This window comes from Rhipicephalus sanguineus, chromosome 3 (genome assembly GCF_013339695.2).
Source record: "Rhipicephalus sanguineus isolate Rsan-2018 chromosome 3, BIME_Rsan_1.4, whole genome shotgun sequence".
NCBI classification, from domain to species: Eukaryota; Metazoa; Arthropoda; class Arachnida; order Ixodida; family Ixodidae; genus Rhipicephalus; species Rhipicephalus sanguineus.
Genome location: NC_051178.1, coordinates 217,339,959 through 217,354,222, shown reverse-complemented (window position 1 = coordinate 217,354,222; position 14,264 = coordinate 217,339,959). Strand labels below are relative to the sequence as shown.

The 14,264-nt window shown below is 44.7% G+C and overlaps 2 protein-coding genes across 2 annotated transcripts in view; both read left to right on the top strand.

The window, feature by feature from the left end:
- Positions 1 to 14,264, top strand: part of LOC119388290 (protein SEC13 homolog) — a 492,033-nt gene that overhangs the window by 3,129 nt on the left and 474,640 nt on the right.
- Positions 1 to 14,264, top strand: part of LOC119388291 (disintegrin and metalloproteinase domain-containing protein 11) — a 483,088-nt gene that overhangs the window by 119,424 nt on the left and 349,400 nt on the right. Inside the window, exons 7-8 of the mRNA XM_049413903.1 lie at positions 12,531 to 12,594; positions 12,659 to 12,719. Coding sequence (XP_049269860.1) covers positions 12,531 to 12,594; positions 12,659 to 12,719 — 125 coding nt within the window. The remainder of the gene's footprint in view (positions 1 to 12,530; positions 12,595 to 12,658; positions 12,720 to 14,264) is intronic.

The following is a 14,264-nucleotide window of genomic DNA, read 5'->3' as shown; positions in this document are numbered from 1 at the left end:
GCTTTATGAAATGCGAAGCATTTCTTAGCGAACCTTTGGCACTTTGAGCTTTTCTATCTATCTATCTATCCATCCATCCATCCATCCATCCATCCATCCATCCATCCATCCATCCATCCATCCATCCGTCCGTCCGTCCGCCCGCCCGGTATGTCTGGGTGCTCTCATGATCGCCTCATTAACTTGGTGTAGACCAAAATTGGCATGGGAGGGTAAGAGGATTTGACGAATATGACTATCGGGCCATGATATGAATAACGTGGACATCCCGTCGAGTGTGTCGTCAAACCCTTTCCTCCAGACACGTGTGGCACCATACCCGTTTACCACGGCCCGCGGTGTACGGGTATGCGCCACAGGTGATTGACAGTTTATATCTACCCAGCGGCGGCGAGAACAGACATTGGTAATTTAAATGCAATCGCGAGCGTTAAAGGGACCGACAACCAATCTTCATGGTACCTATTTTCTTCCGCACAACGGAAAGCTCACCGGTCAGAGTGTCTATTCAAGGTAACGTGGAAAACGCCGCGAAACATTTGCAATCGGAATTCGCCAGCGTTGACCCGACGAATGGAAAGAATCAAACCCAAGTATTTTGCGTGGCAATCAGGTATTCATCTGCAACAGCACCTACAGTGAATTCATAGTGTGCTCCACATGCAAGGACGCGTTAACATCGGGCAAGATGCCCGTGATGAACGGAACTTTAGGTCTACCATGCGCTCCTTCGCATCCCCACATATGGTTCCCTTCAGTGGGGGATGGTGATTTTTTTTTTCTTTTGACTTTTTTGTCATTCATTTCTTTGTTTGTCAGCCCTCGGAATGGTGCGTGCCAACTTCAAGAACTGTTCTTGGCAAGTCGGTGAACGGAAAAGGGACACTTTTTCCGAACAAAATCTGTAACCGGAATCGCACCCTGGCACGAAGCACCAACGCTGAATTTTTTTCTTTGAGGTAGACGGCATCTTTGAAATCGAGAATTGGACGAAATCTCGTCTGGTCGGGATGTAATGGCATTGTAGAAAGAAAAAAAACAGGACGCCGATCAAGAAGGTGTCAAAAATATAATAAAAGACGTTTCGGCTTTCACACAGGAACAAGGCTTCCGCGTGGAAGCCGAAACGTCTTTTATTATATTTTTAACACCTTCTTGGTCGGCGTCCTGTTTTTTTCTTTCTACAGAAGGCATCTCTGCCAGCACACAGCACTCATGAATCAACAGCACACGCCAACAGTTTGCAGCAAACTATACACAACTACAAACCACCGGCCAGGCACGCGGAAATGCTGACGGTGCCCCAGACGGTAGCGCTATGTTGTGCCCTAGCGGCGATCACGCGAAAGAGGACCATCCTCTCCTATGGCTGGCCGCCGCGCTCAGCACACTTCCCCTTCTAGCCACCCTAGTCCCTAGAATATACTGGCTAGTCTGCCGTCTCCGCTCTCCGCCGCGGCCTCTCGGGGATGCCTGCGGCGGTGGCGCTGCGCGCAATCGGAGTTCCTTGAGCAGACGCCCCGCCCGCGACTCTCGCTTACGGGTGGGCTGGCGGAGCCGTTTACAACCGCGCTCTCGCGTTTGCTTACCTTTTCACATCGAAGGCCTGCGGTGTTTTCTTTTATTACAGAACGTGACATTGAGTACAAATAAGTAAGGAATACCTTAGCGCTAGTTAATGTTGCAGAAGAGCACGAAGTCTGGCGTCACACAAGTTTCCCAGTGATGACCACTATCCCTTACATCCGTCGTGCTTATCACTTCACGAGACAGAATTAAAAGCATCAGAATTTTTAATCTTTATTGGTTCCTTGACATGGGTTTCGTCAGCGTCATTTAATTGCATCTTCTCAACTTTAGCTGCTTCATTCTTTGCCGCTTTACTTCTCTTTCGCTGTTCAGTGATTTCGTGAAGAAGCGGAATCTAAGTAAAATGTAGAACTTCATGAGGCTTTTTGTGATGAAATTTGAATGTTGTTCACAACCCAGATGAGGCAAATCTGTTTGTTTCAAGAAAGCTCTGAAATCCACAATGCTCTTTTCATGCAGCTTACATCACGCTGAAACAAGTGGTAGAACTATTTTCAAGTTTTGCAATAGCTGCTTTGAATAGTCCGGAGGGGTATATCAGGCCTCCGTTATCAAAGTGCGCTGTGAATAGGGAGGCCTGATCACTCCCCGTAGCTGTGTTTCTGTCTGATGTGAGACATGTTGCGCAAGTCTCGCACTGTGTCTTCTTTAGTCTTACGCGCCACATAACCAGCAATGTAGTTAGTCAGCATATCGTGGCTTTTTTTTTCCACGTATGCACTGTGGTCTGTGCCTGACGCTAGCGCAGTCTCCGCGCCACTGAAGTCTCCACCATCAATGAGGCTGTCAACGACGACAATTGTGGCAGGCGTGTGTGACTTTGTCATTCCCAGATAAAAGAGAGCTGATTACTTGCGGCAAACAGTTCCCCGACTTCGGTGGTCTTGCGAGGTTATAAAATGCAAGGGCATTTATAGTAATCAAAAACTGAGCAGCAGTGGGATGATCATTTGTGCCAGAAGACTGCCGAACAATTCCAAATATATTTTCCAGCTTGTCCTTAAATTTGAGGTCATCAAATATCTAAAACCAGCAGACCTAAGGACCTGAGCAGACCTGAGTGCAGCTGCTGTGCACAGTGCACAGCAGCTGCACTGTGCTCTGTGACATGGAGCCCTTCTGCTGTGCTCGATGAAAGGAAACTGCCAATTGTGTTATTGGCATGTGTCTCCCATTCTTTTAAATAACCCAGAAATTCTTTCAGAAATGCACAGTTAGGCGAATTTGGGTAGAGGGCTTTTTTTGGCGTTCGGGAGGTCATTATTCTAATTAACCTGTTCATATTTTTAATAAAGCTTTGAGTTGGCTCCACGGGGCCACAAGCTTTCTCGACCTTGTCGGAATACAAAAATAACCCCCTAATGACCCCCTAACAACCACCTAATGACATTGTACAGGGACGAATCCTCGTCGCTTGTTAGAGGGATACTTTAGGCTCTTTTTCGGTGGTCTAAAGCGTATGAAAAATAGTATTTCTCTTTTTATACTTTCATGAGGACGTACATGTGTGCTCGCTACCCGCTTGCGAAAGGGAGACCTATACCAAAGAACAACCTAAACGTGAATAGCCGAAAGGCGAAAAGCAGCGCGCCTCTGTCATGTGTGTTCTCTGTTTTGGAAATGTAACCGATTTTGAATGCCTTGTATTACAATGCAAGAGAACGGTCAGTTATCCGTATACCTAAAAAAAAAGCAAAAAGAAATAAGCAGTGCGAAACATGTGCGGTGGGCGAGCAGTCGACGAACTGGCATTGAACGACACATCTGGTTGAGTATTTCTTGTGCCGAGAATGTGTTATTCCGGCATGCAACAGTGTCATTAAAGAACGAAGCTATATATTTTCAGTGGAGGAGCCAAAAACCAAATACATCGCACATTATGAAAGCCAACACCTCTTTCATTTTATAATTTTGAACCTTGTGGCAAGATACTCGTGGAAAAGATCCCATATGTCTGTTCTTCGGCTGATACACATGGTTCTGATGTGCCAAGCTGCTGCTGTAAATGTTTCAGCCCGTTGGAGGCGCAATTTATTTGTGGCCGTCATAGCTATATAGTCTCCTGGCTGCCGCCAACCTGGACCGCAGCAAGGACAATAAAGTTTTGTCTCTCCCTCTCTCTCTCTCTCTCTCTCTCTATATATATATATATAATTCAAAAGAAAGTTCTGAAGGTCCGGTGCACATGTAGTTGAAGAAATGAAGGAGCACACTTACGAAAATTGCATATTTTTACTCATTTACGTTTCGGCCGTGGCACGGCCTTCGTCAGAATGCGACTATATATATATATATATATATATATATATATATATATATATATATATATATATATATATATATATATATATATATATATATATATATATTGTAGGACGGTAAAGATCTAATAATACTTTGAGCGAAATCGTATGAACCTTGCTTATCGTTGAAAAAAAATCTTCTCCAACATTACAATGTCTGTAATTAATATACTCACCCATTCTGAGAACTGCATTGCGTTTATTGTCTCCGTAACACATCCAGAACCAACCTTTATGATTACGAGACTTAGCACACTAAATATATCTGAAGTAACGTTTTTACTCTCAGAATTGTTTGCTTAATAAAAACTGATCTTAGAAATGTTTGGTACCTCCGTAAGGACAATTTAACAGCATATATATTATGATGGCAGTCTTGTGATAACAGTAACTCCTTAAGAAAAAAAATTAAGGTCAATTTTTCGCCCTTTGGTTTTGCTTCGAGTAACTGCGCGCTCCTAAATGAGTGTCTGGATCCACCACTGATCTTAGTGTGATCACGGCAGTGTCCAGACAAGAGACGACGTTGAATGCAATGTTTGGTCGGTTCAAGAGGTTCCAGTCTCTGCCCACACAAACAGAACGAAAACGTGGAGTTCATGCGGGAGCGCAAAATAAACGGCAAGGCGCGATAGTCCACCAATTCCTCCTGCGCGACATGCACCGTGCAGGCGCTCCGATGGATCGCAGCGCCCCCTACGCAAGCATCCGCGGCGCGGACGCGGCCTTGCATGGGGACGGCGCGGAGACGGCAGACTAGCCAGTATATTCTAGGGACCGTAATTTTGTGGTCAATAATTCGCATTGGTTCGCGTAGGACCTGTGCGCGTTGTATCTGTTCCCAGTGAAGTGCAAATTGTGATGAGCCATTTTTATTATGGAAGCGCATGACAAAGGAAGGCTATTTTCAACAGCGAATATATCTGCCTCGAGTCTTTTTCGTGGCGAGGCTTGTGACCGTGAGTAGCCCGATGGGATGTCTTCAGCTGCACGTCGATCAGGAAAAGTTACTGCGGGCCGAAAACGGGAAAATATCCGGAAATCGAAGAAAACCTTGCAGACTTTCTTAAGCAACTCAGCGTATAATGACTTTGTCAAGGCAACAGCACGCGACCGAGGCGTATCCAGAAGTGATCTTAGAGTCAGCAAAACAGGCTCACAGGAGAAAACGAACTGCCAGGACAATAAATTTTACATTCCTTGAAGGAAAATTGTGCTTGTCTCAATTTTTTTAATCGTCAACATAGGAGCGTGTTACAGTTTTATCATTAAAATGTGGTAGCAAATATCTTCATGATCATTTTTATTTTTGAACACGCGAAATCGGGTGCTCGTAAGATTCGTGTAAACACTCTGCTTGAAGGCATAGTTTTTATCTAGATGAGCTAAATAAATACTTTTTCTTGTCTTTTTGCCCCCATTGTGTGTCTACTCCATTCAGTGTTTTCAAGTAACATATTTGGATGCACTTGGCATGTTAGCATCTCTCTTTTTGGGGGCACTTGTGATAAGCCGAACTCCTGATAAGACGAACAGATGACCGCGGTCCCTTCGAGTTCGTCTTAACGGGAGTCTACTGTAATGGCACGTTCATAGAGTTTTTCACAATAATACCTAGAGGGAAATCTGGCGCCACCGTCTATGTGAATTTCTTAAGGGGCGCCGTTGCCACGATGGGAATGACGGTATATGTGTCTGTGAGGCTTGTGTTGGCTGGTGTTGATTGAGGCTTCAGCTGAAAAGCGGATGCGGCTGTGCAAATAAAGCCTCTCTAAAACAAAACGTTTATAAATGGATCTCATTCACATATTCTAGAATAAAAGTCTACCCACATGTACGGCATAGCCAAACAACGAAAGAAAGAAACAGACGACGGGCAGTCACAGACAGAATGCTGGCTTTGTCGTCTGCCTTCCATTTTAGCAGGTGTTCGTTACTTTTTATGCTTTGTAAAATTGTACATCAACGCATAAGTTTCCAAAGCTAAATAAAACTCGTTTCTGTGCAGTGATAAAAAAGAAGTAGCTTACGACGTGCTCCTTTAGTACGAAATCAACCATTTTGACGCAAGGAGCGCGTTGAAGCCAGATGCGTCTTCGAGGTGTCGGGGCTCTTCGTAAACGATACCAATCTGAGCTAAGTTCGAAGCTCACATATACCGTCATTCCCATGCATACAACAGCTCACTAGCACCAGATTTCCCTCTAGGTAATTGTGAGAAACTGTATGAGTACATTCGACTGGGCGCTGCCACGCTCTGACTCAGGTTGCAACGACACCTGGGAAGCTCAAGATTGGAAACGGAGAAAGCTTGTCCGAGCCGAACGTACAGCGTCTCGCTGGAGCAACCAGAAACCAAAAGCGGATGTACATTATTCGAGACGTAAAAGCAGGTCGCCCGTGGCAGTCGGTAATTCCTGCGAAACTAAAGTGGAAAGAAACATTACATTTTGTGGTATTTACTTCATTTCATGGCTTACCTCCTTCTCGGTATATGTCGGGACTGTGCTTCCAACATAATGACTTTATAGGTATCCTTTTCGGGGGGCCGAACAGTTTATCAAACTTGTCTTCGCAAACGCTACGGATGTCATCAGAGCTGCTGCTACTGCTACCGTCGTCGTCGCCTTCCATGACAGAAAGAAGCAACGATGGCATGGCTAAAGCCTTCGTGTACTATTTCTTCGGCATGCTTTGTGCATAGCATGCGTCCTTGAGGTTGTGAAGTAGCGTACTGCAGAACACGGACGGCGCTGGCACAGAGCTTCTGCTACAAACGTCACAGCGGATCACGCACTGACGGAAATTGTGATACTCACGTGACTGGAGTTGTGCCAGATCTCTGTCGCGCATATGGTCCTATCTACTCATCTTCAGCATTACTATCAACCTTATATTGGCTTACGTTTATACTAAAGTCTATTCACACATATCTCAGCACACTAACATTCATGCGCCACCTCAATATTTATTGATCAGAGGCGCCAGTTAGGGGAAGGGGTGGCATGACCTCCCCCCGCACATGACGGTAGCACAACGCGCATGGGGGAGGTGTTTTCATTCTGATTCACGATACTATATCTAGCTCCCTCGTTGATGTTGAAGCTGGCTCAACCGAAGTTGTTTGCTGCAAAGTACTCTTGAGCAACGGCTCGTCTGTGGCATTCGTTTCTTTCTACAGGCCTCCTGGCTCGAGAGCCCCTCAGCCCCTTTTCAATTTAAGCAATGTGCTCCTGTCACTACAGACTACATATATTGTTTTGGCAGGTGATTTTAATTTGCCAGACGTGATATGGCAGCAGCTTACACCAGTGTTAGTCAATTCATCCCTCCTGTACACGACCTTCCGCGAAATGATAAATGCCCATTCGTTACTACAGTTTGTACAAAAACCAATGCGAATTATGGCTAGTAGTGCAAATGTACTTGATTTATTTTTTTGCAATGTACCTGATCTCGTGTCTTCTGTTACCTTGATTCCTGGTACAGTAAAATCTCGTTAATTCGACCCCCGTTAATTCGGAATTTCGGTTAATTCGGACGCGGCGTCTGGTCCCGTCCAAAATGTGCATTGTTCTATGGCTGAGAACTCTCATTAATTCGGACCGATTCGACCGCGCTTCGGTTAATTCGAACTCCCGACCGAGGTCGGGTCGAGACGGGGAAGCAGCAGCGGATACCGCCACGGCCGCGGTTCGGATATAATTCGGATTCGCAGCCGAAATCGACGGCGCATCTGAACTTCGAGATCGGATCATGGCCTCCGAGATTTAAAACGAGGTAACGAGATCGGATTATGGCCTCCGAGATTTAAAGCGCGGTAACAAGATTGAATTATGGCCTCCGAGATTTAAAACGAGCTTTGAATCTCGGAGGCACATACACAATGAAAGGCAGTGCATCGCTACTGTCATCAGCAACAGGCAACATGGCGACGGTCCGTCCGCATTATCAACGCGATCCATAAACTCTATGACGCGATCAGCCAGCCACGAGTGGTGGATGATAAGAATAGCATAGAATATGGCATAAGGCATCATTCCGCGATAGCACCCCTGGTGTTCCGCAACGTGCGCGGTGAAGCGTTGTGCTGGCCTGGCGTTCCGGACTTTCCGCACGCCTTTCTACGTACGAGCCGTGAAACATTTTCAACACTGAGGAGACAGCGCTGTTCTTTAAGGCTCTGCCTGACAAGACGATCGTGTTTAAGGGGGACCCGTGCGTCGGCGGGAAACGGAGTAAAGAGACGGTTCTTCTGGCTACGAACATGACCGGCACAGAGTAGCTGCCGCTGCTGGTGATAGGAAAGGCTGTGAAGCCAAGATGTTTTAAGAACATTAAAGGCCAACTCCGGCGATTTTTTGGCCATGTCAAAGTAATGGTGCTTTTATGTTCCTGAGACGCTCCTGTTACGGGCCCGATAGCAGAAATACTCGGCAAATTGGAGAATAATTTTAAATAAGCAAAAAAGCGCAACACCGAAACTGAAACCCAACCGAGTGTACTGTCTACGTATGACGTAGACGTTGTTACGAACGAACCGGAAGTCGTGCAAGGCATGCCGGTCACGCCGGCGCGGAGTATGAAAACTGTGACAGCCGGGACGACCAGCGAAGCGCCGGCCAAACCAATGCTGTCTGTCGCCTTGTGCACAGCAGACGCTCGCTGTAGCGGCCTAAGCGCCGAGGTTAGCGGTGCCCTCGGCTGCGTCACTTCCGCCGCCTTGCCAACACTGACGTCACAGACGTAATGTTGCCGATAATTATGGGAAGCCAGGAGGGCGTTTGCAGACAATCTTTAAAATTCATTTGCAAACAATCTGCGCATGTCTCAAGCCTGTAATTTGGCATAAATGACGGAAACGTGCAAAGGAACGTACCCAGCGAATTTCACTGAGATCCATCGACCTCGAAAAATCGCCGGAGTTGGCCTTTAAGCAGCTTGTCGACTACCGCTTTAATAGAAAGGCTTGGATGACGGCCGAAATATTTCAAGCCTGGCTGCGTCAGCTAGACCGCCGCTTTGCGGCACAGTGTGCGCGGACAGCCACCTTCAGGAACTTAGCAAAATTGTGATTTCCTTGCACGTTGCCTCCGCGAAGCAAACCACGATCACCGACTTCTTTAAGAAATAAAAGTCTGGTGGTGGCGGAAACATTTTTCTAGTGTTTTGATCGTACTCGCGATAATTCGAACCCTCGGTTAATTCGGACATTCTCTCTGGTCCCGTGAAGTCCGAATTAACGGGGTTTTACTGTATTAGTGATCATGATGTTGTCGTCGCTAAGATGTCCTGTGCCACCAGGAATTGTCGTTCTGCGCAGCCTCGCAAGGTCTTTTTTTATGAACGAGGCGATTACGCAACCATATCATGTGAACTAGACAATTTTCTCCCAGAGTTTAGGGCTCAATGTTCGTGCCTAGACATAAATGCATTGTGGGATCTTTTTAAAACTAAAATATTGTCCTTGACACAAACCTTCATTCCCTCGTGTGTCATTACTTCCCAGCGCTGAAACGATAAACCATGGATTACTAAAGAGATTCGTACGTTGATAAACAGAAAAAATAGAGCCTTTCGTAAGCACTGCCACTCGCCGAATCCTACATTGTTCGCAAAGATGAAGGTATTGAGCAAAACAATAGCGAGATTGATGCGCAATGCTCATAAAAAGTTTCTTTGCACTCTAGGACACAAAGTGAGAACTAATCCAAAGGAAATGTGGAAATATGTCAAGAGCAAAAAGAACTCTGGTGACGCAATCCCTGACGTCATAGAAGAAAAAGCCTACGGCGCAGATATTTTTGCAAAAGCAGAGGCCTTCAATGCTTATTTTCACTCTGTGTTTTCATGCACAAAAGCCGCAGTTTCCAAATCATATGACGTCAGTGAGCTTGCTCAGATGAGGGAAATTGTGCTGTCTGAAAATGGTATCGCATTATTGCTACGGAAGATAAACATCCACTCGGCTACCGGTCCTGACTTTATTTCAAATTTCGTTCTAAAAAACTGTGCATTGTCTGTCGCCCCTTTCTTAACACTGTTATTTAAGATATCTCTTCAAGTTGGTGCTCTACCTTCAGACTGGAAAACTGCAAATGTTATTCCAATTCACAAAAGTGGTTCAAAAACGAGAACATGCAACTACAGGCCAATTTCACTCACAAGCGTTGCTTGCAAAACATTAGAACATCTTGTTTATACGAATTTAATGACACACCTTCAAGAAAATAGCTTCTTTATTCCAACGCAACATGGCTTCAGGGCTGGCTTTTCTTGTGACACTCAGCTGATAGAATTTTGCCATGACATTACAGCTTTTATTAACTCGGGTTTGCAAGTTGACTGCATCTTTTTAGACTTTCGGAAAGCTTTCGATACCGTATCTCATACCCTATTACTACTAAAGTTGTCCTACCTCAAATTGCCAAATACCCTCTGGAAGTGATTGGAAGCGTACCTGTTAGATAGAGATCAACGCGTGATACTTGGTGGTGTCCGCTCTTCTGATGTCTCTGTATTATCTGGAGTGCCACAGGGGTCCGTCTTAGGGCCCCTGCTTTTTCTAATTTTTGTCAATGACCTTACAGAACATTTGTCTTGCCGGGTGAGGTTGTACGCAGATGATTGCTGCATTTACTGTGAAATTTCAAGTGAATCAGATAGTGAACTGCTACAAAATGATCTGAACAAAATCATGTCTTGGTGTTCGACTTGGAACATGACACTCAACCTGTCCAAATGCAACCTTGTAAGATTCACAAACAAAAAACGCCCGCTGATGGCAAGCTATGTCATGAATACAACACAGCTGTCCCTTGTAACGGAATATAAGTACCTAGGAGTAATTTTTTCCAGCAATTTTACTTGGAATGCCCACATAGATTACATCGTAAAAAGGGCCAGCAACACACTAAACTTCTTGAGACGGAACTTTAAACAAGCACTGGCCAGCCTGAAAGAAACCCTGTATATGTCGAATGTACGCCCACTTTTGGAGTATGCGTGCAGCACTTGGGACCCTTTTACTAAGGTGAACATCGACGCTCTAGAACGCGTGCAGCTGAGAGCGGCCCGTTTCGTCGCGGGTGATTACGACTTTTCTAAGAGATCTTTCGAAATCAGGAATACTTTGCGATGGCCTCTTCTTGAAGACAGGCGCAAATTCTTACGTTTATCTCTGTTTCACAAAATATTCCATGGTTTAACGGGTATTCACAAAGAAAACTACATATCGGAGCCTACGTATACATCTGCTCATATTGATCACCCACTTGTGCGCGAGTTCGCTTCCAGAATTAACCTTTGTAAATATTCATTTTTCCCGCGATCAATTAGGCAATGGAACAAACTACCTCAAGAAATCGTAGCCGCGTCCAGGGAAACATTCGCCACTGCGCTTGAATATCATATTTTATCGTAGCCTGCGCACAATTTAAAGTTGCCTACACTTTCGTTTGATCTTTCTAGCGATCTAAGCTCGAGTTCTCTCTTTTTTTTTTCCCCCTCTCCGCCTGCATTTATCTGTCTGTGTGTATATATGTGTGTATATATGTATGTATATGTGTATATATATATATGGATATATGTATATATGTATGTGCGCGTATGTATTTATTATATATAATGTTTTCCTTGCTGCTGTATCTCCACACACGTTAGTGTTTATTTATTACGTGTCACCCTTGGATGCTTCATTATGTATCTGTATTTCTTTTATGTACACCTCAGTGTTAATGGATTGTCGCCCTTCTGCATTTCGAAATTGTTATCTCCCCCTACACTAATGCCCCACGCGGGCGCTGTAGGTACTGTAAATAAATAAATAAAATAAAGTAAATAAATGGCAGTGATTCCCGCGATGCATGGGATCTGCTGGATTTTTTTTATCTATGTCGGTGACACATGCCTTTGTTGACGTGTCTGTATTCATGGCTGAAATTTGTCAGCGTCACAGCAGGAGAATCACACATGGGAGACTAGTATGCTGTATGTGCTGCAAGGTGAAAAACCAATAATCCTGACTTCATTGCACACCAAAAAAACTCCCGCTTCCTGCTTGTCGTTCACTCAGCTCGACTAGTATTTCCTACAGCATACCCTGCACATATTTGCGCAATAATTATAAATTGATGCATAAAAGAGTATTAAAAAAATGTATTTGTTAAAATACAAGCATCTTTAATACTGCCCTGCCCTGACTGCTGCTTGCCAGAGTGAATGAAGTTTTGTCACACATCGCTGATTCAAGCGCAGTCAATTTCAGCTGTTTTCATGGACACTACAAGGGCAATATATCTATGTGTAATTTTTTAATCTAGTCTTGGTAAACGAAGCAAGTAACTGTGTGTGCAATCATCCAACGTTAATCATCTAATCTTGATTAATATTTTAGCGCGACTACGTGCAGGAACCATGAAAACATTTCTTCTTCTAAAGGGTTACACCTAGTTAAAAACTGATAACACACAGTGCGTGAATGTGCATGGTGACACAAAATTTTTTCTTGAAGCTTGTGATTACTTGTTTTTCTCTCATGCCCATGTCATTCTGATATATTTTCTGTTTGCTAATGAACCTGAAAAGTTGAATTAGACAAAGGCAATGTTTTAATTAAATGCTTATTCAATGTTTCAGTGGCATCATCCACATTCGGAATGAGACCTTTGTCATCCATCCATTCTATGGAGGAGATCTGTCGGTGAGAGAGGCACAGTCTCTTCTGTTGTATTCTATTACCAACTGTGACATTGCATTCCATGCAGCGGGTCCACCCCCATGTCATCTACAAGTACTTCAACGTCAACAAGAACCCCTACATCTGCGGTAAGCATGTTTGCTCAACAACCGAGCAACCCGATAGCAGCCTCATATTAAACTGACATGGATGCCAGGCATGCGTGTCGTGATACGTGCATACAGTGCATTTTTCAAGTTGTAAAATAGCTGCCTTTTGTAGTTCAGTGGAATGAGCCATGGAAGGACCTCATGTGCCTGATTGAGACACGTGCACTCCAGCAGCCTTGGAAGCATTCTGTAAGCCAGTTAATCAACGCTCAGCCGGTGGTATGCATAAAATAAATAGCAGGCTGCTTGGAACCCAACCAGAGCAGAATGATAAATGAAATGACCATTAATGGCGAAGCACCATCCTGAGCATCTTTATCAGAACAAATTATGCATCACGATCGGAACAGCACATCCCTTGCAGCACTTTGTCTTACGTTTATTTTAATAATTACATTGCAGACGGAGCGCTCCTCGAGCCAACGCTGATGTATGTTTATCTCTATGAAAAGGGCATGCCCATCCAATTCTCTTGCATTCACATTGAACAGCGCAAAAAACGAGACACAAAGAAGAGACTGCACAACACGAGCGCTGGCCGACAACTTAATGCTTTATTCGAGCACAAAGAAAAGAAAAACAAAGGAAAGAACAGGAATGCGCGCGCACCCTAAGCACATGACAAGAGAGTGCAGGCATCCAGCAAATTTAAGTATTGTCCAAGGAAGCCATCTCGCAATCGAGCAACACAATCGATGGAGTGCTGACACATGTGTCACCATTTTTGCTGATAGCAAAGGCTTCAGCTATCTCTCTGATTCGCGCCTCATTGTATCCAAAAACAGTGGTCGTGCGGCAGAACTCCGGTGAGCAGCCATTAGCGGCACAGTGGGCAGACAAATGCGAATACGGCGTACCCCTGAGCGAGCTATGATGCTCGCTCAAGGGTGCGCCGTATTCCCCCAGACATTTGCCCCAGCCAACACATTGGGCCAGCGAAGTGGCCATGGCCGTACCACACAAGCTGGTTGCAGCAGAGTGTAACAAGTCACAGGCTTGCACAACGAAACATAGTTCTACATGGAATCGCCTCAAAGTTAACAGTGTTGAGACATTTGCATTTGTTTGTTACATACTACTCCACAGTGATAAGTGATATGTTTTTTTTTGCATTTATGTCTTATGCCTTTAATTGTTGTATTAACTACTGCCAGTAGCTGGGGTTACAAGCCAACATGGCAGCACCAATGCAGACGCGAGCACCCGCTTCGATCCGAATTCACGCTTGCTACTCGCCCTTCATGCTTGTACGTAGTGCGCTGCCAGTGGACACGGACGAGAAAAAAGAAACGAGGAAAACACAGGGTGATGCGCAAACTCACAACTACTTTATTTCGATCATATGATCAGCCTTATGTACATACAAGAAAGAAGGAACACGAAATGATGGGGGGGGGGAAGGGTTCAGTGATAGGATGTAGAACACAAAAAATAAGAGAAATAAACATATCAGGGCTTCAAACAATGTCACCGAAAACGTGTCAAGAAATTACGTATGCGGTGATACGGTTTCGTTCAGAAATT